General features: G+C 49.8%; 1 protein-coding gene across 1 annotated transcript in view; it reads left to right on the top strand.

Annotated features, from left to right (window-relative positions):
- Positions 1-24,629, top strand: part of Kcnq3 (potassium voltage-gated channel subfamily Q member 3) — a 295,813-nt gene that overhangs the window by 246,676 nt on the left and 24,508 nt on the right. Inside the window, exons 2-8 of the mRNA XM_047526292.1 lie at positions 5,619-5,709; positions 6,528-6,654; positions 11,807-11,979; positions 15,973-16,128; positions 17,491-17,601; positions 19,704-19,799; positions 21,060-21,154. Of these exons, the coding sequence (XP_047382248.1) occupies positions 5,619-5,709; positions 6,528-6,654; positions 11,807-11,979; positions 15,973-16,128; positions 17,491-17,601; positions 19,704-19,799; positions 21,060-21,154 (849 nt within the window). The remainder of the gene's footprint in view (positions 1-5,618; positions 5,710-6,527; positions 6,655-11,806; positions 11,980-15,972; positions 16,129-17,490; positions 17,602-19,703; positions 19,800-21,059; positions 21,155-24,629) is intronic.

Genomic DNA, 24,629 nt, shown 5'->3' on the forward strand with positions numbered 1-24,629 from the left:
AGTCAAAAAACTGGTAAAAACAAACAAAAGAAGAATTCCCTGGCACACAGTGGGTAATATACTTCTGAGACATTCCTGTTGGGCACCAGTAGCATCCTCATGAGGCCTGAGGTCGTTCTCTGCTATTTTGGGATGTGTCATCTTCTCCAAAGCCAGGATCAATGGTGGTGCCTCTGGTCAGGGCAGGTGTGGCTAACTATGATGTCGGCAGCATCTGCTCTGATAGAAAATTCAGTCCTGCCTTCTCCTGGCTGGGGAGAATGTCCCCACACAGCCCATGTCGTCTGTCAGACAGATGAGGATTCTAAGAAGCAGGATCCACAGGGCAGCGGCTGCCTACTGCCTCGTGTGACCTACAGATGCCTGGACAACCTCTCAGAAACAACAGCAACTAGGGCAGGAGCCAGCGGCCATCTCTGGGAACTCCTGGGAATGGAGTGGAGCTCCCCCTAGTCTGGGAGTCCAGAGGGGAAGGAGAGGAGGGGAGGGAGTGGTCCTCTGCCAGCTGAACTGGGAGTACCCAGGCTGCCCCCAGACTGGCTCCGACTCAGCCGCCCTCTGCAGATGCTCCTTGGTGTTCCCATGCCAGCTCCCAGCACAGGGGCCCATCTCTTCCTTGGTGAGCCTGCCCCTGCTGCCTGACACGGGGTGGAAATGAAGGAAGGCACTGCCTGCCTCTCTGCTGCTCTCAGGAGGACAAGAGGAAACGGAGTGTGGCAGCAGTGACCACACCAACGCTGGGTCCTCACCCTCTTGGTCGTGGCATGAATGCAGCCTGGGAGGGGTGTTCGCTGTTCACAGGCTCTTTCCAGCGGGCCCTGCTTTGCTGTTGCAGAGGGATGACTGGCATGGGTGAGCGAGGGTGGTAGGAGCTCCTGATGCCTCCGTGGTTCCTCACTCACCTGCATCTCTGCAGAAGCTGCCCGCACCTTCCTCCTTTGCCAGCTGCTGGGCAGAGATCTGGCTTTGAGGGACCTGGGCAGGGTGCACACATCGTATCCTGAGCCCCTGCATGGTCACCTCAGAACCATGTGCAGGCACAAAGGCCTTCCTGTTGGCAGTTCCCTCCAGCCCTCCTCCGTCTCGTCTTGGCTGGAAGATGCCAGAGGATGGGGAAAGTGTGTAGCAGGGGTGTCTGATTTAAAGGCATGTCCAAGACCATTGTCCCTGACTGGCATCATTTGCAAAGACAGCCAGGATGCTGCAGAAACAAGGGCAGCAAGCAGCTCCCCTCCTCACGGGGGTGCCGACCACAAACCCTCACAGGGTCTGCAGGTCACAGGCAGAAGTGAGGGAGAAGATGTGGGTACAGAGCAGAGGAGGAGGGAACGAGGGGGAGGGGGGAAGAGATATAAAGGGGGAGGGGGAGAGAAGGGCCACGGAGAGCAGTGGAGAAATGGCTAAGGACACAGAGAGGCGACCAAAGTGACAAGGCAAAAGGAAGAGCTGGTGAGGTACAAAAGAGAGCGCCAAGACTGGGGGAGAAACGGAGCACACATCTAGCCATCTAGTGTCACTAGCTGGCTTCTGTTGGTACAGTGACATGAGCTCCATATGATAATAGAACTCCCATTTTAAGGACATATTGAATTTTGCAAGAAAGGAAGGAGTCTTTCCCTGCTCGGGATAGGAGGGCGTCCTTGATGATTGGAGTTTTATAAATTAAGTGATCCTTCTCCCATCTCAGCACAGCCCCAGGTGCTCTGGAGAGGGGCAGAACATGCAGAGCTCTGCCTGGCGGTTGCTGCCCCCTGCTGGCCAAAGTCATGTTCTGCAGCTCCCTGATACTGGGTTGAATCTCTTTGGTGGTTGGTTAAGTCTGAACTATCCAACCACTCTCAAGGCTCTAAAGTAAGGTTAGTAGAGCTTGGCGTTGTTGCAACTTCTGCCCTGACCTCTCCTCTGAGCTTTAGACTTAGGTTTTGATCAGACTGATGGAGGCTTCCACTTGGACCTCAAACTCAGCGGGTCCACAAGGAGTTGTCTTTGCTGTTGAGCTGGCCACTGCACACCCTCCTGACATCTTTGAACAGTGGTTCTTCACCTCTTCCCAAGCCCTGAGACCCTCCTGATACCCCCTTGTTTGGCCTTCACATCCCATTAGTCACAAATCCCACAGAGACCATTGGGAGGGTTCTCTGTAGGAACGTTTATCCTCTCCGGTCTGCCCAGGACATCAGCCTCCTGACCAGTTCTTCAGAGGACTCCTGGTAGATATGTGTAGATACAGATGTGGACACACTCCAGTCCCCCACTTTCTGTAAGTGGTACATTAGACCACCGTGAGTGCCTGAAAGCTGAAGAGTAGCAAACTTCATATATGCTGTTTTCTTCCTAAACATACTACATACCTGTGATCAAGTTTAAGATCTAAATTAGGTACAGTAAGAGATTAAAAGCAATAACTAATCATATAATAATATACTGTGAAAAAATTTTCTTAGCACTCATCAATTGCTTACTTTTGCACTGAATATTTTCAGACCACAGCCGACCATGAGTAACTGAAACCACAAAGAACAAGACCTCAGATAAGGGGGACTACTATATATAGACACTTTATACAGACAGGTAGCTAGATATTAAAGATGTCTTGCAGAACAAAATGCAAACTGTTCACTTGGCCAAGAAACCCTCTGTGTCACCCTGCCTGTCTCTCCAGGTCCTTCCTATCCCCTTGTCCTGAATTCCAACAGCAGGGCAGTTGCAGCCCTCTGATGTTGCTTCAGTCTGTTCCCTAAGCACTGATGGGTTTGTAGTAAGTGCCAGCTCTGAGCTGGTCACTGAACTATGGAGAGAAGTCTGACAGACCAAGCGAATAAATGCAGTCCTGCCGTGGCACGAGTCACCGTGCTCTGTAAAAGCTGGACACCCCTGGCACAGATTTCCATTCCAGTGTGTTGGTTTTCTATCACTGCCTAACAAAATGCCACTAACTTGGTGGCATATAACAACACAGATGTCTTTATCTCACAGCTTCCAAGTCTCCTGAGTCCATCTGTGGCTTAACTGTGTCCTGTGCTCAGGGTCCCACAAAGCAGCAGTCGGGGTGTTGACGGGGCTGATCCTTTCCAGAACTTGGGATCTTCCTCCAGGCTCTCATGATGGCTGACCCTTGCAGTTGCAGGACAGGTCACACTTCATGCTGGTCATCACATCAAGGCAGCAAGAGTCCCTGGCTCCCGTCTGTGAAACAGCCTCATACAATGTGCGGCAGTCACACATGCAGCCATCCCATCACTTTTGCCACGTAACAAAACCCAAGCAGAGGAGTGACTTCCTCCACTGTGGTCACACTGTCGTCAGGAGTGAGCTGCTTCACAAGGGACAGGGGACGACTATGCAAGGACGTGAGTCCTGGGATGAGCTGAGCTGTGCGCACCACACATGCTCCCTGTAGAACCTCCCCCAGATCGACACACACACCAAGCATGCAGAGTGGCAAGAGTCTCAGAATCTGGCTAAGGATCCTGCTTCTGCCAAACAAGTTCACTTTGGGATACAAGCGTCCCTTTCACCCACACGCTGACTCAGCCAAGGGCTCCGGTTCCATGTTCAGTGCTAATTGAGGACAAAGACTAGTGGTTGCTGGCTTACATCACAATGCCCAGAACTTAAACTTTTAGGAAATCTTGCTCTGAAATATCCTTCAGCATGTGAATAATCATATCTGCCCTAGGAGGTTGTTGAGAGGGTCATGAGCTGATACATGCAAAGTGGCAGGTGGCAGGGACTCACTGCAGAGCAGTGGTGGAAGTTGTCCATCATCATCACCATCACCACCATCATCACCCTCATCATCATCACCATCACCTCCATCATCACCACCATCACCATCACTATCATCATCACCATCACCACCATCATCACCCTCATCATCATCATCACGATCACCTCCACCATCACCTCCATCACCATCACTATCATCATCACCATCACCTCCACCATCACCTCCATCACCATCACTATCATCATCACCATCATCATCATAACCATCACCTCCATCATCACCACCATCACCATCACTATCATCATCACCATATCACCATCATTGCTATCATCATCACCGTCATCACCACCATCATCACCATCACCTCCATCATCACCACCATCACCATCACTATCATCATCACCTTCATCATCACCATCATCACCACCATCAACATCATCACCATCAGCACCATCATCACCATCATCACCACCATCATCACCATCATCACCATCATCACCACCATCACCATCATCACCATCATCACCATCACCATCACTATCATCATCACCATTATCACCATCATCACCTGAGAAGAAGGCTTGGGGTTCAGGTTAGGCAGTTTCCAGGATGGATTAAAGTTCCAAATTTCAAGTAAAATGGTCAGACATAGAAGGAAGTTGGGAATCTCAATTAGGTTCCTAGGGAGAGTTGGAAACATAAACATTTAGGTCTGCAGATTACCAAGTTTAATGACTGGAACATGTGATCAGGATCACCAAAGACAAGCCAGGACTTGGTCCCCAGCCAAGGTCACAGGCAGATATTTCCATGCCTCCTGATGTCAAGGTTCTTTCCCGTACAGCATGAGGTCATCTTCTGCTTATCTGGATTGTGAGCTTCTGAGAGCAAACCCAGCTCATTCATTAGTGAATCCCAGCGCCCAGTTCTGCCATATATAGATTCAATGAATGAATGAGCAAAGACTAAGAAGAATGGACAGCACTAGCCAGGGACAGGGCACAGAATAGATCACCTGGAGTAGGAACACTTGGGGTCTGTGCTACCAGGCCTCACCCGAGGGCCCTCACTCGTCAATTCTCTGTCAGCTACCCCAGGAATCAGATACTGACTGTGGAACCAGGCTAGTCTACATCAGGAGGGAAAGCCATTTTTATTTGCTGAAGAAATGAAGCATTCTTCCCCTACTCCAGGAGTTCAGGATAGGAACCCTGAGGTTGGATTGTTTGCAGTTGGCTTTAGTCTGAGGTGGGAGCATGGACCAGATGACCTCTGTATGAATTTTAAGGGACCAGCAATGATCATCCCTGGGTGTGGTAGTTCCTATTCTTTCCAGCATTTCAAACATAAGTCTGAAGACCCCCGTTCCTTGCCAATTGAAAGAGATTTTTTTTATAGTCTTTGACTGTAAAAAGGAATAATACTCAAACATGAAGACACAAGCCTTCTCTGAATTTATCTTTGAAAAGACTGTTTTCTTCATACAAAGAAGCATTTCCATATATAATGTAAGATCAGAGCCATATATATACTGGACATGTTAACTTATTCATGTTCTTTTGCTTTCACAAAACCAGTGATAACTTTTCATCTTTCAGGATTCTGCAGTCCCCAATGTTGGGACCTAATAATTTGGTTTGACTTCTAAGTGACTGAGTTTGCTAGCTAGCGGGTCGAGTGAACGCACGCACCTTGTGGAACCCCATGAAGCCTAGCTTTCTGTAACTAGGCAAGATTTCCTACCTACCTTGCAGGTTGCCCTGAGGATTAGGTGGGATAATGGAGAAAGTCCAGTGGGGATGCGACTTCGCCCTGACTGACTTCTTTCCCTGTCTGCCTGTGGAGCTAACCAGGACTAAAGCTTCCTTCCTCTCCTTCCTCCCTCTAGGTTCCTGATTGTCCTGGGATGTTTGATTCTGGCTGTGCTAACCACCTTCAAGGAGTACGAGACCGTCTCGGGAGATTGGCTCCTGCTGCTGGTGAGATGGGGGAGCCCGCCCTGCGTTCTGGGGTGGAGCCTCAGATGAGAAGGATGCAGGTCTGCCCGACCCCTGCATCTTCCCAGGTCCCCCGCTACATCGAGGCCTGGAAAAGCCGCGCCTCCCTCCTTTGACTAGGCTGCCGTGGGACCAGGTGGAGTGAGGAATGGTGTTCCTGATAAAGATTTTCCATTCCAGTTCAGAGATAAGGGCAGCTGAGGCCAAGCACAGGCCATTACGGGTTATAAGTTATACCGTACAGCTTCCCGTTACTCTCAAGTTAACACAAAGGCATGCTCCACCCTACACCTGCCTCTGCTTTGACTTCTCAAACTGTAATTTGAGAATGATATGCAATCCTGGAGGGTGATACCTGGCTCAAGATCTGTGCTTAGCCAACACTGACCACAGTTAGCCACAGGAGGGGCCCGGCACTGGGTGGGACTAGCAGACTGTTTCTTTGATACGGCTTTCTTCAACCAACTTCACTTCTTAGAGGTTTTTAATACTTTCAAGGGGCTTTTGTTTTGTTTTAAAAAAATGATTTGTTGCAAAAAGAAACATAGAAAAAAGAACAGGGATTGCCTTGCAAGGACTAAAAGAGTCAGGGACAGTTAGCCCATCTGAATGAAGAGGGAGCCCTCCACAACTGATGGAGGGGACCCCCCCCTTGTCGACCTCCCCACCCCCAGCCACTGCCACCGCAAAGCATGGTACTGGCAACAGAGAGCCAGCTCTCCAGATCTGCAGAGCAGAACTCACGGGTCCAGACAACCGGGCCCCAGCCACCCAGGCCTCTCCATATGCTCTCCATGCAGGAAACATTTGCTATTTTCATCTTTGGAGCCGAGTTTGGTTTGAGGATCTGGGCCGCCGGATGTTGCTGTCGGTACAAAGGCTGGCGGGGACGACTGAAGTTTGCCAGGAAGCCCCTGTGCATGCTAGGTAAGCCCTGGCCGCCCAGCCCAGGGGTAGCCTCCGGCCCCCTTTTCATGCTTTGTGTCTCCAAGGATGTTTTAAGCAGCTATTCTGGGACTGCATGCAGCACGGCGGAGGCCAGCCCAGCCTCTGACCTGCCTCCAAGCCCAGAACAGCACCGACCTGCCCGTGCTGAAGTCCCGTCTTCCAGGGCTGTTCCTCGTGTCAACTGGACAGGGCAGTGATTAATGATTGGGATGGGGGCCTCCTCTTTGCATTTGGGTTGTGGAGAGCCAGCAGGTTGCCAGGTGTTGAGCATCCCTGGCCTCTAGACTGCTGGCAGCCCTTATACAGTGACAATGGAACGTGCCTGGACCTTCCAGACTGGCTGGGGGGAGGGAGGTGTGATCCCACTGCTGGCTGAGGGTGGACTTCTGTAGGACCACCTTACCCCACCTCACAGGGGAAACAGGCTCAGAGGACTGAGGCATGTTCCAGTCTCACAGGTGGCCAGCAGCAGACTCCATTCTAAGAAGACCGGCCTGCCCTGCCCCCGCCATGTTGCTTGTGTCTTGATCCAAATGCTGCTTCTGAGAGGCGTTGTTACTAGGATTCCTGCAACGGGGGCAGGCATTTTTACAGTGCAGCAGGTGGAACCGCTCCCTGACAAGAGGACCCATGTCACAACAGGACAAAATCCCCTTGTGTAAAACCAGGAGTGGGAGAGCTTCCCGTCCCTGCAGAGGGCTTAAAGGCAGCATCACTGACTGTCACAATGGACGGGTCACCCAAGACATCCTCCCCGAAGCCCTCTGTCCCCTGGGCAGCCTTGCAGTAGACCCCAGAGCCTGCTTGCCCGTCCCCAGTCACCCACCACGGCTTTCACCCCCTCTTACTTGGGTCCAGCCTCCGATGCCGCTCCTCTCCCTCGGTCTCATCCAGAACAGGTGTGCTGAGCCACCCTAGCAGCCTCACAGTCTGTGGCCTCTTCTGGGTTCATGGCTCCTTCACCGCCTCCCTTTTGAAGAGTGAACCCAGGGCTGCACCCAGCTCCAGGCACCATGGCCACCCAGAGAGAAGCTGGCCATTCCTTTGTCCCAGGTGCCAGACCTCTCCTGCTGCGTGCCGTGTGGCTTGCAGGCCCTTCTCGATCACCTATCTTATGTCTGCCTGCTGCTGAGGTTGGACTTTGGAGGGGTTTTTTTTCCCCCCAGAAATTTGAGCACCAGGAGGCGTGTCTGTGAGCAGCTTGGGAGGGCTCCTTAGCTGCTCTGCTCTCGGTATTCCTTTCTTCTCCCTCTTGGCCTTCTTTCCATATCTCCCTCCACTCGCCTTCCCTTCCTCCTCCTCTTCTTCCTTCCACATCTTTTGTGAGCGTGGTAGATTAAGCGACTTCTCCTCCCCTCTGCAGGGACCTGGCCTGGGCTGGCTGGAGGTCCTGCATGTGTGCACTGGGTGGTGGGGTGGCTTTGTGACTGTGCTCAATTTCAAATTCCTGCCCAGTTCCAGACACGCTGGCACAGGGAACCCAGAACCCTCCAGAACAGGTGACTTCCCAGGCTGCCGTCCCCACTGCCTTAAGGTGGGCTGCACGAACTTGGCTCCAGGTCATTCTGCCTGCCCCGCCTCCAGGGAGACCCGCCGCTGGGCCTCGCTCCATGTCCTCTTTTCCACCTGACTCCTCTCGGCTTCTTCCATAGTGTGGCCCTAATAGCAAATGTTGCTTTTCTCTCTGTGCTTGAAAAAAGCCTGCCTATGTCTAGGGATGTGGTGGCCTCATACTCAAGGAAGCCTCCAAGCTGGTCACTTTGGGTGGATGGTCCCTCTGGGCCAGGTAGTTCCTCTTCACTGAGCATCACAATCTGCAGCATTTATCCCAGTTTTCAATTTTGTTTTGGTTTTCTTTTCTTTTTAATTTGTTTTTTACTGGTGCATTATGATTGTCCATTGTAGTGGGAATCTTCACACTATATTCGTACATTCACATTAGCAGTCTATTTTGTTTTTCTACGAGCATTGTAAGTGGATACTCTGCACAGGTAAACTGAGGAACCTGACCACTTATGCAGACTTATCACTACTGAGATGCTTGACCTCTCAGTTTTCCCAGAGGTCAGGTGTGCCTAGGGTTTCCCTGGATACAGTACACAAAAGGCACCGTATTTTTGGTAAACACACATAGATTTGAACTGAGAATTGATTGTATCAAAACTGAGAGACCAGAGCACATAAACCTGTGGAGGTATGAAAGAGTGCAGTGTACTCAGCAAACCACACATAATTCCAGAAGGTTCTCAGGGGCCAGAAGGCTTAAGGAGGTCAGACTTTGCTTAGTGGACAAACATTTAAGTGTGTTCCTTGGAATTCTGTGTGTCCCTTGAATGCTCTTATAAAAAGTAGCTCTGTAGTAAAAATCCTTTGGCAGATTTTCTTTCTGCAACAAGTTTACTGCCAGATCAGGGGTCATGAAAGCCACCCTTAAATCAAAGGTAAAAAAAGACTGGAAAAGACTTGTGTCAACACCATCACCACTGTATTCATTGGTTCTGGCAAGACCACTACTACTGGCCATTTCATCTACAAATATGGTGGAATCCTCAATTGAACCATTGAAAAGTCTGAGAAGGAGGCTGTGGATGGGAAAGAGCTCTTGCAAGTGTTTCTGGGTCGTGGATAAGCTGAAAGCTGAGCGTGAATGTGGTGCCACCATTGGCATTTCCTTGTGGAAACTGGAGAGCCGCTAGGTGATGCCCCAGGACAGAGAGACCATCAAAACCCAGGTTTCAGGCACATCTCAGGTTGACAGTGCTGTCCTGGTTATTGCTGCTGATATAGATGAGTTTGAAGCTCATGTCTCCAAGAATGGGCTGACCTGGGATCATACTCTTCTGGCTTGCACACCAGGCGAGAAACAACTAACTGTGGGTGTTATTAAGATGGATTCCACTGAGCCACCCGCAGCCAGGAGAGAGATGGGGACATCGCTAAGGAAGTCACACCTACGTTAAGAAAACTGGCTACAACCTGACAGGGTGGACTTGTGCCCATTTCTGATTGAAATGGCGACGGCTTGCGGGAGCCCAGGCTTACTAGGCCCTGGCTGAAGGGATGGAGAGCCACCCATAATGATGACAGTGCTAAGGAGCCACACTGAGGGAAGCTCTGGGTCGCACCCGCCAGCATCTCATCCAACGGAGGCGCCCTGGCTTCCACCTCTCAGAATGGCTACAGAACTGGTGGGACTGGCATTGTCCCTGCAGGCCGAGCAGAGACTGGTGTTCTCAAACCCAGCACGGTGGCCCCCTTGCTCCTACCAGCATCAAAACTGAAACAAAGTGTGTTGAATGACCTCGCAGCTTTGAGGGAAGCTCTTCCTGGAGCCGGGTGGGCTTCAGTGTCACTTATATGTCTGTCAAATGTTTGTCATGACAATGTTGCTGCTGATAGCAAAGATGACCCCCCAGTAGAAGCGGCTGTCCGCACTGCCCAGAGGACTGTCCTGAGCCTTCCAGGTCAGATCAGCCTGGCCGTGCCCCTGCCCTGGGCTTCCAGACAGCCCACACTGCTTGCAGGTTTGCTGAGCTGACAGAAAAGGTCGATCACCATTCTGTCAAGAAGCTGGTTTAAATTCTTAAAATCTTGTGATGCCACCATCCTCAGTCAGCCCATGTATGTTGAGCACATCCCTGATTATCCTCCTACGGGTTATTTTGCTGTTCTCGGCACAAGGCAGTTGCTGTGGTAGCATGGAAGCAGTGGACAAAAAGGCTGATGGAGATGGCAAGGTCACCAAGTCTTCCCGGAAAGCTCAGAAGTTCAAACAAATATTGTCCCCAGCACCTGGCACCTCAGGCTTGATCACAGTCTCAGAACTGTGTGTCTCAATTGGCCATTTAATCTTCATAGTAGAAGATTGGTTACAACAACATAAAGCTTTCTGAAAACTTTCAGAAGGAAAGGAGGATGTTTGCAGACGATTGGGGTTGTGTGAGTGTGGCATTTTTAAGGTATTCGTTTTTATTAAAACAACTTGACCAAAACTCTGTCACAGAATTTTGAGACCCATTAAGTTTAACACAAAGCCTAATGAGGAAAAGCACCTTTGGGGAAGGTTGAACTTCATTTGTACACTTAAAATTCACAGTGCCTATTAGCATGCTAGGAATGCTGGGAATCCTTCAGTAACTCTACTTCCAGAGTCATTCCCAAACATACTTGACCATGGGGTCCTCTTGGCTTGAGACCCTCTGCAGGATTGTGGGGTGATCATTGCTGGAAGTGTGGGGTTCTACTGAAGGGAACAGAGAGGGATCAGGCCCCTATCTTTCTGCTGGACCATCTGACTCCAGGAGCAGATGGCCTTTTTACAAGTGCTCCATCCCCTTGGCCACCTCTAGTTTCAGCCATGGCCGTGGTGGACATTTCCATGTCACTACTGATACAAGCATCCACATCCGGGGCAGGCCTCACATTTCCCCAATATACCTGAAGCATAGGGAGATCAGTGGACTAGAGCAGCTCCAAAGCATGCAGGTGCTGATCACCCTGGGGCTGGCCCTCAACTAGCAGGGGCAAGAGTCCTAGGACTAATGTGCCAGCTTCCCACCATCCAGGTGGACCAACTTGGGATGTGCTCTTCCTACGACTCCAAGGACCCGGCGGGGACCCTGAGAGCAGCCGCTACTTATCTCTTTTCTCCCTCTCTTATCACTGAGGCTTCGGGGGATCATCTCCCAACAGATTACCTGCACCAAGTTCCTATCTCAGGAGATGCTTCTGGGGAAACTCACTTTAAAACGGTGTCTGAGCTTCAGCTTCACCTTTGTGACCTGCGTAGCCCCTGATCCCCTCTTGTCCCCAGTTCGCCTGAGAGTGAGTCTCAAATGCACCCTGGGGGCCTTGGCAGATTGCTGCTTGGGATCTAGACTGTGTTGAGTGAGGTAGACCTGTTTCCAGTCCTGACTGAGAACTTGTAGCCGAGTGCCCTTGGGCTGCGCTGCTCAGAGCATCGGCTTGATGGTGATCGCAGAACAACACTATTCCCCGCGTGCGCTTGAAGCCAGATGAAGGCAGCAGCTCCATGCCGTCCGCCCCAGCAGGCAGCACCAGGATGATGGCTGAGCCTTTACCCGGCCCTTCCTTCCCTCTTCTCTGCCACTCTCTCTGTCTTCTTCCCTAGACATCTTCGTGCTGATTGCCTCAGTGCCAGTGGTTGCCGTGGGAAACCAGGGCAATGTCCTGGCCACCTCCCTGCGAAGCCTGCGTTTCCTGCAGATCCTGCGCATGCTGCGGATGGACCGGAGGGGTGGCACCTGGAAGCTCCTGGGCTCAGCCATCTGCGCCCACAGCAAAGTAAGTGCCAGAGAGAAGCCACAGGACAACATGGGTTTCTCACCCACCTCCGCCTTCCAAAGACATCTTCTCCCTTACAGTGTCCCCAGGGGTAGGGTCATTCTGCCACCACGGATGATGATGACGGGGAGCTGGAGGAACAGCAAGAGGAGGAGGGACATGTGCAGATGTGGTCCAGAAAGCAGGGAGACCTGCGCTTAGGTCTTACTTGCTCCATGTGCAAATGACTTTGGCCAGGTCCCTCACCCTCTCTGGCCCTCAGGCTCCGCGTATCCAATGCCTGTTCTCCAGATGTTTGAGAGCAAGAGATGAGCTCACACAGGGCAGATGTGTTGGGAGGGAAAGGTCGGAAGTCATACAGGCTGATCTGGAAACCAGCTCTACCTGTGGGACTTGGGGATCTTTTGTAACCACTTTAGGTCTTGTGTTCAGCATTTATAAACCAGGAATGATAATTTCCCACAGGACTGGTGTGCAGATGAAGTGAATTGACCCAGGAAGAGCATTTCAAACATGCCAGTCAGAGAAGTCATGCTGCATCTCTCACTCTGTAAAGCCAAAGCATTGTGCCTAGAACGCAGGTGCCTATGGACTAGGGCACCCATGAGTCAGGCACTCTCAGAAAGAAGCAGCAACTTGCCCAAGATCACGCAGTGGGACGCAACCCCAGGCAGCGCCTTTCCTGAGCCATACCTGCTGGCTTTGCTGAGCTCGCGTCTCTACGAGAGGCCAGAAAATGGGAGGGTGGACTTGGTGTGGTCTCCTTCCAGAGTACCATGTGGCTGCACAGGCTTGGAAGCCAAGCAACTCTCCGGCTTCGTGCCAGTTCCTGGGTTTTCTTCCTGTTTAACCCAAGCCTCTGGAATCGCTCTGCTTGAATCTTGCTGCTGAGCTGATCCTGGAGGAATGACAGAAAGCCTGTGACTCAGCTCGGGCAGGAAATACCCCCAGGAAGGCCAGTGCAGGAGAGAGCAGAGGGACAGACCTCGGGACAGGCATTCTTTAGGGGCATAAGTCCAAGGCTGCCTCCTTCGCTGAGTCTTCTGTGCCATCCATTGTGGGCACCCCTTTACAAGGAACCCTGTGAACACCCAGTTAGTAATCACATGCAGATAAATCACATGTACCCAAACCCCTGTCTTAGGTCCTGTTTTTGGGAAACTGGGCCTGAGGCAGTGAACCTAGAGCAATTTGACTTTAAGGGAACTCGTAGCTTTTCTTACATCACCATGACCATGCCACCTTCGACTGCACCATCCAGAACACAACTCCTGGGTCCTACATCTCAGATACGCAGGTGGGTGGTTTCCCATGAGATGGTGTCTTATAGTAGAACAAATACAAGCTTAGAGCCAATAGCAAATACAGCCGGGTCCCTTGTTGAGTGAAGTATCATTGTGCGACACAACTGTTTGCATTTTATTAAATAAAAACATAAAACTCATGGGACTCTCCACCTTAGAATGCCATTTCATGCCATACATGGTTTTATCCCTGTCTGTGCTACCTCTGTCCCTAACACATGGAGAGGTGACAGTTTTCTTTAGAGTTCCTTCTTGCCCCTGACCTGCCAGTTTATCTTTTATCAGAGGACATGTTCATCCAACCCTCCTGGGCTCAGTCATAACTTTGTATCCATGGGGCCCCGTTGATTGACAGCTCTGGTGGGAATCGGAGATATAAATTTGGTTCAGGGTCCTTGCCCTGCTTTCCCGCAGACTAGAATAGATGCCCAGCATCTGCTGACTGTTTACCAGCTGATTACCAGCCACCTTGGGTGTTTGTGATGTGATTCCTGAGGAAGGTGGGCCTACCCTGCAGCCAGATCCCTCCACGGAGGAAGGATTTCCTCCCTGGGGCAGGAAAAGGCTCTGGAGAGGAGCTGCCTGCTCAAAGACCTCATTCCACCAAACTCTTACTAGGCCCCAAAGTGTGTGTTGTGAGTACTCATAAAGGCCTGTGCGGTCAGAGAAGAGGGGAAGCTGTTTCTAAGAGGACAAGCACCTGCAATCTTGTTTCCTCATCCATCAGTTGACTCTGGGCCTGACTCCTCTGGGCGTTCAGAGATGAAGGGTGGGAGGTCTATGTTCCACGGGATGATACCTTTAAAGGTGCTGCTCTCACTAGTTAGGATAGACCAGGCCCTGCTTTGAGATCAAATAAGCCCAGGGTCACTGTGGTCCAGCAAAAACCACCACTGTCTTGCTTCTTCAGTGTCTACCGTGTGTAGGGTGAACCTCATCAATCTTGAGAATGAGGACTTGAGAAACTGAGGCAGGAGAAGAGCGGCTTGGCACATCCTGCAGAATGGGGTGAGGGCGAGCGGGACTTGTTCCTATCCCTTCCCCACACTGGCTGGACACCAGTCCTGAGTCTCACTCTGACTGCCGGGAGACTCGGCCTGTGGAAGGAATGGTTCCACCTGTCACAAAGCTGCTGGCACAAAAATTGTCAAGTCGGGATGACCTCGAATAGCATTGTAAACCACTTCAAAGCACAGAGTGGGGACCCGTTTCACTCCTCATTGGCAGCCACTCTACCATCTCTTAATAATCCTGCACTGCCGGTTGCCTTGTGACCAGACAGCTGTTTCTTTAGTCAGGCGCCAGATGAAACTTCTGACTGGCATTTTGGAGCCAGAAAGTAAGAAAACACATAAATACCAGAACTGGGTTCTACAAAGCAAGAGGCCACCTTCAGACCGCCCCCGAGGAGGCAGTGTCCCCTTCACCTTGCCTACTCCAACTCGCAGCAGGCAGGGCAGAGGGGACTCTCCGGCCAGGCTGCCCGACCGTCTCCTTCCAGTGCTGAGCTCAGGGAGCGTGGCCTGCACGGGAGGCTGCGGACAGCGTGCCGAGCGCCGCAGACGCAGGGTCCTGAGGAAGTGGAGGGGAAGGAGCTCCCGCTAGGTCTCCCTCCACCGGGGGAGCAAGCACCCCAGATTTCATGATGGAGGTGACCTGAGTCTGAAGATGATGCCAGGCTCATCATTTGGCCCCACCCGCAGGGGAGGGCAGTTCAGGCGGCAGAGGGCAGCCACTGTCACACACGGGAGGACAGCAACAGGACCCCTGACCTCTGGGAGGCTCAGCAGAAGCAGGCTTCCCTCCAGGGTGTTCACCGGTCACCTTGGCCTTCCTCCCATCCAGCCTCCTGTGCGAATCCTTGGCCTTGGGAAAGGATGAGAGAAATAAAGGAAGCTGAAGCAGGAGAGAGCACCCAGGGTGTCCTCCAGTGTCCTGCTGGTCTCTGCCACCTCTCTGGGCTATTTTCACTGACACTCAACATTTCCCTTAAAACCAAGCTACTCCTTGTCCCCTTTACCTTGTACCATTTACCTGGTCTATCACGTGACAACATCCACAAAACCATAGGCTTGTGTGTTACTTATGCTTATTTTTCATGTGTTCTCAATCAATGCAACCATTTCACATAAAATCCGCTTATATGAATTCCACCAGTGGGACACATGTCACTTTCAGGGCCCTGTGGTCCAGTGTTTTCATTTTAAAGATGAGAATTCTAAGGTTGGGCAGCGAGGGATGATTTTCCCTGAGTCACACAGTAACATGTTGGCAGGGCTGTCCAGAGGATTGTCCACTATGCCACACTAGCTCTTCCTTGCCACCAATTTCCTCATGGTACTGAACTTTTTCTAACCCTGCATGGAATCAAGTCTCCTGAGCCCTGAGGCTTGTCTCCGTGGGTGTGTCCAGTTCCTCCTGACCTCACTGTCTCATGAGCTATGATGTCAAGGTGACTATGAGCAGAAGTTCCTCTCCTAGAGCCACATGCCCATTCCATTCACAAAAGATGGGAACGATGTCCATATTCCTGATCTCATTTCACAGGGACAGGAGGTGAAATCAGAGCAGCTGAATGAAAGACTCCCATAGCCATAGAGCAGATAAATCCATAACCCAATGCCTGGCTCACACACTCACCCAAGGACCTCCCAGTGACCGCTTCCCTTGTCCACTGTGACTCTTGCAGGAACTCATCACCGCCTGGTACATTGGCTTCCTGACACTCATCCTTTCTTCATTTCTTGTCTACCTGGTTGAGAAAGATGTGCCAGAGGTGGATGCACAAGGAGAGGAGATGAAAGAGGAGTTCGAGACCTATGCAGATGCCCTTTGGTGGGGCCTGGTGAGTCACCTCCTTGGAGGCCAGTCCTGTGGGTGTGACTGGAAGAGCCTGAGAGAGACAGGGTATGGCCTTGGCACACACAGGCAGGCGGCTGCACACTGCGGTCAGAGGTGAGAGCCAGGTCTCCTCCACCTCTCCCTCCACACTCTTGCACGTGGAGAGGACTTTCCTGAAGTGTTTGTAAGAAGCTGGGGTGCACGAGAGTCTGATCACGTGGTCATCTGGGAACTGTACCTTATCAGTCACGGGTTGGTATTAGGCAGGCCAGGCATGTGCAAACAGATGCATGGCAGATACACACGAGGGCACCCAGACCTGAAGACACACCTGGAGGAGCACAGCCCCACGCCACCAAAGTGCTAGAGTTGGCATTGATTGAAGTCCTATTTCAGATTCTCCTTCTGAGTAGACTGCACTTGCTAATGTACTTTAAGCTTACACTCCTATTATTAACTCCTTTTGAAAAATGGGGACAATGAGGCATGAAGAGATTAAGTAACTAATTTAACGTCTCTTAGCCACTGGAGAGTTTGACTTGAGATCAAATGAGACATTGGACTCCAGAGGCCACAGTGTTACTTACTCTGTATCCTTCTCTACATGCAGATACACGTGCATACATACATGTAAACACACCTGGAATATACCACACATGAAGAACAGATATGTGCATGTATACTCACTGTATGTAAATACACTCACAAGCATTGTTCATTCACCTGGCTTTGCATAGAATCACAGATTCACAGATCCAGTGGTCCCTCAGGATCCACAAGGAACCAGTTCCAAGACCCCCTATCCACTTGAGCATACCAAAATCTGCAGAGGCTCAAGTCCCCAATATAAAATGGTCTAGCATTTGCACATCACCTTTACACAATGTGCTGTGTGTTTAAATCACATCTAGATGACTTTCAACCCCTCATACAATGTCAGTGTTGAGTAAATAGCTATCAGACTGCATTTCTTATTTGTCTTACTTTATGTTGTATTATTATTTTATTGTTTTGTTTTCCGAACATTATTGATCCACAGTTTGTTGAATCCAGGGATGTGGAATTGTGGATAGAGAGGACCAACTGTATATGTAGAATACATGCACACGCACATACACACTTGTTTGCAATTATTGAAATATCTGTTCTCTGCTTGGCGAAAGGTAGGAAAGTCCTACTTCAAAGCAGGTTGTGGTCTCAAGGCTCCTGCGTAAGTTATTTAGTACTTGGTGCCTTTTCTTGCCTGGGAACCTTGTTATAAATGGGAGTGGCAACTGAGCAGGAACAGGGCTTGGGCAGAGCTCAACTGGCTTGTCGCTGAGTCTCCCTTCCCGGGGAGCCCAAGTCTGAACTCCTCTCTCTTCAGATCACACTGGCCACCATTGGCTATGGAGACAAAACTCCCAAGACGTGGGAAGGCCGTCTGATTGCTGCCACCTTCTCCTTAATTGGCGTCTCCTTCTTTGCCCTTCCAGCGGTAAGTACCTTGGACATGCGTGGAATGTGCAGGGCCTCTCACTCTTTAGCCCCAGCTCAAATTGCAGCTCAGTTTTCAACCTTTCGCATCCTAAATCCCAAGCCCTGTCAATTCTCCAGCTACTTCTGTTAGCATGGTTGTCCTCTCTCACTTTTGTGGCCCATGCCTCTTCCCTTTGCCAGGAGTGACCCCTCGAACATCTGGCCCTCTTCCAAGACCCAGTGTCAATGCTGCCTTCTCGGCTGGGCTGCTCGCTTCCTCTTAGGGCATACCTCCATACTGGGATTGCACTTTTGCACACCTGTCTCCCCTAGAGAATGGAGATGCTTGGGGGCTGGCTTTCTGTCTTTCAAACATCTGTTCCCAGTGCCCCACACTGGGCAAGGTTTCCATGTGTGTGAACTCCCTTCCTATGCCAGTCACCTTTTCATTGCTGTGAACAAAATTCCTGATAAGGACAACTTAGATGGGGAAAGGATATTTTGGCTCATGGTTTCAGAGTTTTAGTCGTTGGTGGGCCAACTCCATTCCTCTGGGCCCAAGGTGGGGCAGAACACCATGGTGGAAGGGGAACGTGGGGGAGCACTGCTCTCCCATGGCAACCAGGAAGCAGAGAGAGAGTGAAAGAAGAAGGAACCACAGGGAAGATGCACCTTTCCAGAGCGCACCCCGCTGACCCACCTCCTCAGCCACACCCCACCTGCGTTCAGCTACTTCCTAGGTAGTCCACCCAGGTAGGATGAGGTGATGAGGACACAGCTCTCCAATCCCACCATTTCACCTCTGACTATCCCTGCATTAACGCGGGAGCTTTGGGGGCCACCTCGTATCCAAACCACAGCACTTCTTTGTTTTCCAATTTTATTACAGTCTATTTTCATAATTGTTCTATTTTACCATTAGTTATTCTTTTTTTTTTTTTTTTTTTTTTTTTTTTTTTTTTGTGCTGGGATTGAACCCAGGGCCTTGTGCATGCGAGGCAGGCACTCTACCAACTGAGCTATCTCCCTGGCCCCCCATTAGTTATTCTTAATCTCTTTTTTTATATTTTTTGTTTTTACTTTTTCACTTCTTTATGTAAAACTTCAATTCCCTCAGGAGTAAATCTTGCTAGGTGATAAAATAACTTCTGAAACTCACATCCAGAGTGTAACAATTCAAATCGATGGCACTTGTAGAACTTACTATGTGGCCCAAATCATGCCAAAAGCTTTACCCACATCAACTCATTTGCTCTTCATGACAACACTGTGAGTTTGAGGCTATATTTATCTCCATTTTTTGGATGACAGTTGTAAGGCTTAATTAGGATACTAATTTTCCTGGGTTGTGGATCATAAATCCTAAACCTGAAGCCAGTTCTGAAGCCCAGTTCTTAATCATGGTGCCTGGAAAGAACTTTCTCAAATAACAATCTCTCTGCAGCCCCTCCATCCTCCACTCTTTTGGTGGTGAAGTTCTTTCACCATCACCCTCTGCTTTCTCCCGCTCCGCCTGTTTTTTCCTAGGCTACTGACCTTGAGTATTTGACCTTCCTGCCTCTCAGTTTTCTCCTGGGTGAAGCAGGCAGAGCATACAGGGGTGCTGCAGGGCACCTAAGTTCTCTTTCGTCTTGAAAAGTACGTGCTTCTATCACCAAATCCACATGCAAGTATGACCTGGAAGTCAAAGGAGATCACAGTTCTGAGAAACTCAGGCTACAGTACATGTCTCTAATAATAATTCAAGCAGCTAAGTATTTTTTAAATCCCCCTCATTTTGCCTGGGCCTCTGTTTTTTAGGCAGTTCTTAAATGTCATCTCACTTTTGTCTTAACAAAATCATCAAGTAGTTATTGTGACCCTGTGGAAGAAACTGAGAGGCAGCACCGATAACGGGCTTGACTGGGTCTCATAGCTGGACAGGGGCAGTGAGTGGGCAAGCCAGGCCTTCCTGACCTCGGGCATGTTGCTCTTAACGAAGCTCCAGCTCTCTCAAGGGAGGGAACTGCCTCTTCCCTTCTCCCCTCCCTGCCATGATGTGGTGGTGGGGTCACTGGGCCCTGCAATACCTGCTGCCCTGGCCGTTCTGGGGGCTGACTGTGGGCCCTACTCTCCCTGCAGGGCATCCTGGGGTCAGGGCTGGCACTCAAAGTACAGGAGCAGCACCGTCAGAAGCACTTTGAGAAAAGGAGGAAGCCAGCTGCTGAGCTCATCCAGGTATGTCTACCTGAGAGGGAACAGGACAGGGTATGGTATGTGTGTGTGTGTGTGTGTGTGTTTGTGTGTGAGCGTGTGTGTGAATGTGCGCGTGCACACACAGGAGGGGGCCTGCTTGAGCATGCTCACTTGTGGGTGGCTCTGGACATTGCCATGGTTATCTATTTGACCTGTCTCTCTACCTGTTCTGAAGATGACAGTCTAGTACCCTCCTGTCCAAGTTCTAAACTAAGCAAGAAATAGATGCCAGACTCATGTTACCCATCAGCTTTTTTACTGATAATAGGGGAGTAGAAAATTTGGCTTAGACTTGTGACCCCACTAGGCTTCCTTCTCATTCCACTCCCCACCCCAGGCTTCACCTTAGGGCCTATAGTCCAGGCACTTAGCCAGTGAGCTTCAAGGACCTGGGCCCTCACATCTGGCAAGAGAGAAAGTGATTCCTTACATGTGCAAACCACTGAGCCACTTCACCCGTCCATCCCGGCCAGGGCATGGAGCATCCCGGCCATGGAGCAGTGGCTGCTGGCCTGGACGCCTGCCTCCTCCGTTACCAGCCACCCCCCACCAGGGGCTGGGCTAGGGAGAGAAGTTATTAGTGGTTGGAAAGGCAGAGGTATCCCTCTTAGACTTCAGAAGGAGTCCTGCTCCACGGTGACATGGCTGTGGGGAGCAGAGCAGTGCACTGAGTAGAAAACAGGGTGTCCACTCTAGCCACCTAAATGCTCAGGACCTGGCCCCCACTTACGAATCTGTGTCCAGTTGTAGTGGTTGTCTCTGTGGGTCTCTGGCACAGCATGGTACAGGATGGCATCCTAGATATTGTGGTACTGAGGTGGGTCCCAGTCTCCAAGTCTGCTGCATTATTCCCCCCAAAACCCAAGCCATCAGAGCGTCCCAGAGGTTACAGCATCTTAGGGTCAGACCTCTTCTCCTAGGCTCTCTGCCTTGCACCTGAAGTGGCACAAAAGACAGTTTCTCATTTGACTGAGAAGTCTCCAAGAACCTTCTGGAAAGAGTAGCCCCTCTTCCCTCTCCACTCCAGGTCATCTCTCTCCATATCCCCACCCACAACAACACCAGTTACGACTCTGAGACAGTCAAAGTTTTTCTTCCCAAAGGAGCTACAGAAAGCTGAGAACCTCAGCTTCTCTGAAGGTCAGCTCTACGCACGTTCAAACCCAAAGGCTTCACGCTGCTGTACAGTAGTGGGACTGTGTGATGGTTTCATCATTCCTGACCCTCTGTTCTCCTCCCCAGGCTGCCTGGAGGTATTATGCTACCAACCCAAACAGGATTGACCTTGTGGCAACGTGGAGATTTTATGAATCGGTTGTCTCTTTTCCATTCTTCAGGCAAGTGACCACTTATCTCAGTGCTTGGGCCATGGTTGACTATCCCTCTGGTGGTCCATTTGTGTCATGGCCCCACGTTTGCGTGGAGGACATCCTCCAGGGCAAGGAGCAGTGGTTCCCATCATGGGCTGCACATTGGCATCACCTGGGTGCTTAAAACTCCTGATGTCCAGGCCGTACCAGGGTATTTAAGTCAGAGCTCTCAGGACTGGTCCCAGGCATCCATGTTTCCTAAAGCTCCTCAGGTGACTCCAGCGTGCAGCCAGAGGTTAGCAGCTGGACAGTGTGAAGTGGTTGATAAGGAACGTTCCTATCTACGAATGTGCAGAGCACAGGGCTGAGGAAGCAGGAGCCTGCATGGTCAGCTGCCCTAGCAATGCTGGTGCCCTCCTGGGCTTTGGGAAAGGGAAGGTGGAAGAGGACAGAAGAGTCCTCTGGAAACTCAGTGATGCTGTTTTGTGTTCTCAGAGTTGAAAGGTTGAAGTAAAGGGGGAAATAAATAAGCTTTTCCCATGGGCAGCATGAAGGAAGAGGGGAATCACCATGCACTGATGTCCACTGTGTTCCAGGTTTCCAAGTGCTTATTTCACTTAATCCTCATGGGTACCCCAGGAGATAAGCAGAGGTTCTCAACATCAAGGCACAGTAGAGAGGAGGGGCACCTTGGAAATGCAGATCCAGCTTCAGTGACACTGGTGGAAACCTGGGGGAAAGCCATCTGGATCAGGAGCCCTGGGAGATCCACACAAGGCCACACACATGGTGCCTACCTGGAGACGGGCTGAGTGGCCCGTGTTACAGCTTCTACTTGCAGATAAGCAAACTGAGGCTCTGAACTTCAGATGTTTTGACTAATGTTAAAACCTAGAGGCTTCCAAAGCCCATAGCCTTTCATCTGCTTGGGCTTCTAAAGCAGACTGCTCCTTTCCATGTTTCTGATACTGTAGTTCTGAGCTCATATCTTTAAGTATGGGTGGAAAGTTGACTCCTAGAACACTTGACTTGGAAGGAAATATAGAGGGACAGTGAGCTTGTTCCTGGCACTTAGGGTCATGGAAAATACACTAAATTATGGCACTGGGAGATACGGAAGAGCAAGGTTTACTCAGCAGGCTCAGCAGAGTCTGTTCCAAAGGCTGAGCACAGCCCTTGGCTCTCAGTATCTTTTATACAGTAGAGACTTCAGGTTTCAAGACTTTCTCATGCAAGTAGCCTTGATTCCCTTTCCCTCTTTCCAGGCAGCTCTGTTCCTGCCACAGCTGCTGAGCAAACATGATTACAGAAGCAGAAACTAGCAGGTTGCAGCTATTAACAGAGATTTAAAAAAAAAAAAACTTACACAGGAATTGTTGCTTCATTGGGACACTCTCCAACATGTTTTCCCCAAGTGTCTGTCCTTTCAGGGCCACAGTAGATGAGTGACTCCCTCAGTGACCAGTCTCTGAAAGCTGTTGCATTTCATCTTTCTGCTCTCAACACTAGACTGCGGTCAAGGTTTAAGAAAAGACAAGAGATTTGGGTTCTATTGACTCATTTCCCCGCATAAAATCTTTCACTGGGGGAACATGACAAAAAGAAGAAAATCCACAACTTTACATGAATTTCATGTCATGCTGGTCCAGGCCTTGCTGACCTCTCCCCTGAAATCCCATCGTGCTTCTCTTCCTCAAGAGGTTCTGCTGGCGTGAGCAGCTTCCATGCAGGGCAATCGATCCGCCAGTATATTTGAGACCCTGTATGAGCTAAGTAAGCACTGGGCCAGATGAGAAAGGGTCCCAGATGATCAGCAAGTGAGTCTAATTTTGATCCTGAAGGCAACAAGAAGCTACAAGAGCTAAAGAATGACCTGTTCTGTTTCAGGCAGATAGTGGGAGGAGGACAGAGGGTAGATTCCACAGGCTCAGGATTGAAGGAGATCAGTTAGCAAATGACTGTGGGGCTCAGGATCAGGGCAATGGGGGCCCAGGCCAAGGTCAAAGCAGTAAGAAAGGAGAGGAGAGGAAGGATCTGAAAAAGAATAAGCCAGAGGTACCAATGCCCCGTGGAAGGGTTGGGGAGGTGAGAGGAACCTTCATTACAACTTGTGAATGAACGTGGTGCTTGGGCTTACTTGCTGTGTCCCCTGACTTGCTGTTAGACTTAATTGCTTAGAATATAACCTATATAGTTCCTTTTGTTTCTAAGACTCTATTATTGCTATAATCATTTGGGGCTTGGGTAGCATAAAGCAACCTCCCTAGAAAGGCAGGTGACTGGCTTCCCCTTAAGAGAACAAAGTGACCTTGAACACAAAAACAAGAACATTGGGTGCAGAACCAAGAGGATTTTCATTTGCTATGCATCCCAAGGCCTTGGCAATGGGCCTTTTCTTTTGGGTTGATTTATTATAAATAAGGCATTGTCCTAGCTGTCAGGGACTTGGAGGACTACATTGTGCTATAGACAGCTGTGGTGATATGGGAATGGCTTTTAAACTAAGAGAGAACATTTCTTCTTTCTCTCAAGGACAAAAGTATAGAGTCACTAGAGAAATTCACTAAGCAGCCATTCTGAAACAAGGCAGTCCCTTGGGGAAAGGATGTCCCTGAATCCAGCCCACTCCATATCAATGGAAAGAAGTAGCTAACAACGCACTGGCATGGCCTCACCTGCCTCCTGCAGGATTTTTGTCTTCTGCTTAATTTTGTAAATAATTTTATTGAGATACAGTTCACAGTCCATAAGAGTATTCCCCATACCACAAAAGGTACCGTTAAAGTGGACAATGTGGTAGTTTTGTGTATATTTGTGATGTTGGGCACTGACCCCCAGATAATTCCAGAAAAGTTTCATTACCCCAGAAAGGAACCCTGTACCCATTAGTAGTTATTACTCATTCCTTCTCTCAACTCCTGCAACCACTAATCCATCTCTTTCTTCTTCCTATTCTAAACAATTCATATAATAACAAAATCATATTGTACCTTGCTTTTTTATGGCTTTATTCTTTTTAAATTTTTTTATTTGTTTTAATTAGTTATACATGACAGTAGAATTCACTTTGATAAATCATATATAATAGAGTATAATTTCTCATTCTTCTGGTTATACATGATATAGAATACCACCAGTTGTATAGTTATATATGTACATGGGATAATAATGGCTGTTTCATTCTACTGTCCTTCTACCACCATACCCCCTCCCCTCCCTTCACTCCCTCAACCTAATCAAAAGTAACTCTATTCTTCCCAATGCTCCCCATTGTGAATTAACATCCACATATCGGCGAAAACATTCAGCTTTTGGTTTTTTGGGATTGCCTTCTTTCACTTATCATGACATTCTCCAGCTCCATTCATTTACCAGCAACTGCCATAATTTCATGCTTCTTTAAGACTGAGTAGTATTCCATCATATATATATGTGTGTGTGTGTGTGATATATATGTATATATGTATATACACACATATACACACACACACACACACACATT

Source organism: Sciurus carolinensis, chromosome 1 (assembly GCF_902686445.1).
Source record: "Sciurus carolinensis chromosome 1, mSciCar1.2, whole genome shotgun sequence".
Taxonomy (NCBI): domain Eukaryota; kingdom Metazoa; phylum Chordata; class Mammalia; order Rodentia; family Sciuridae; genus Sciurus; species Sciurus carolinensis.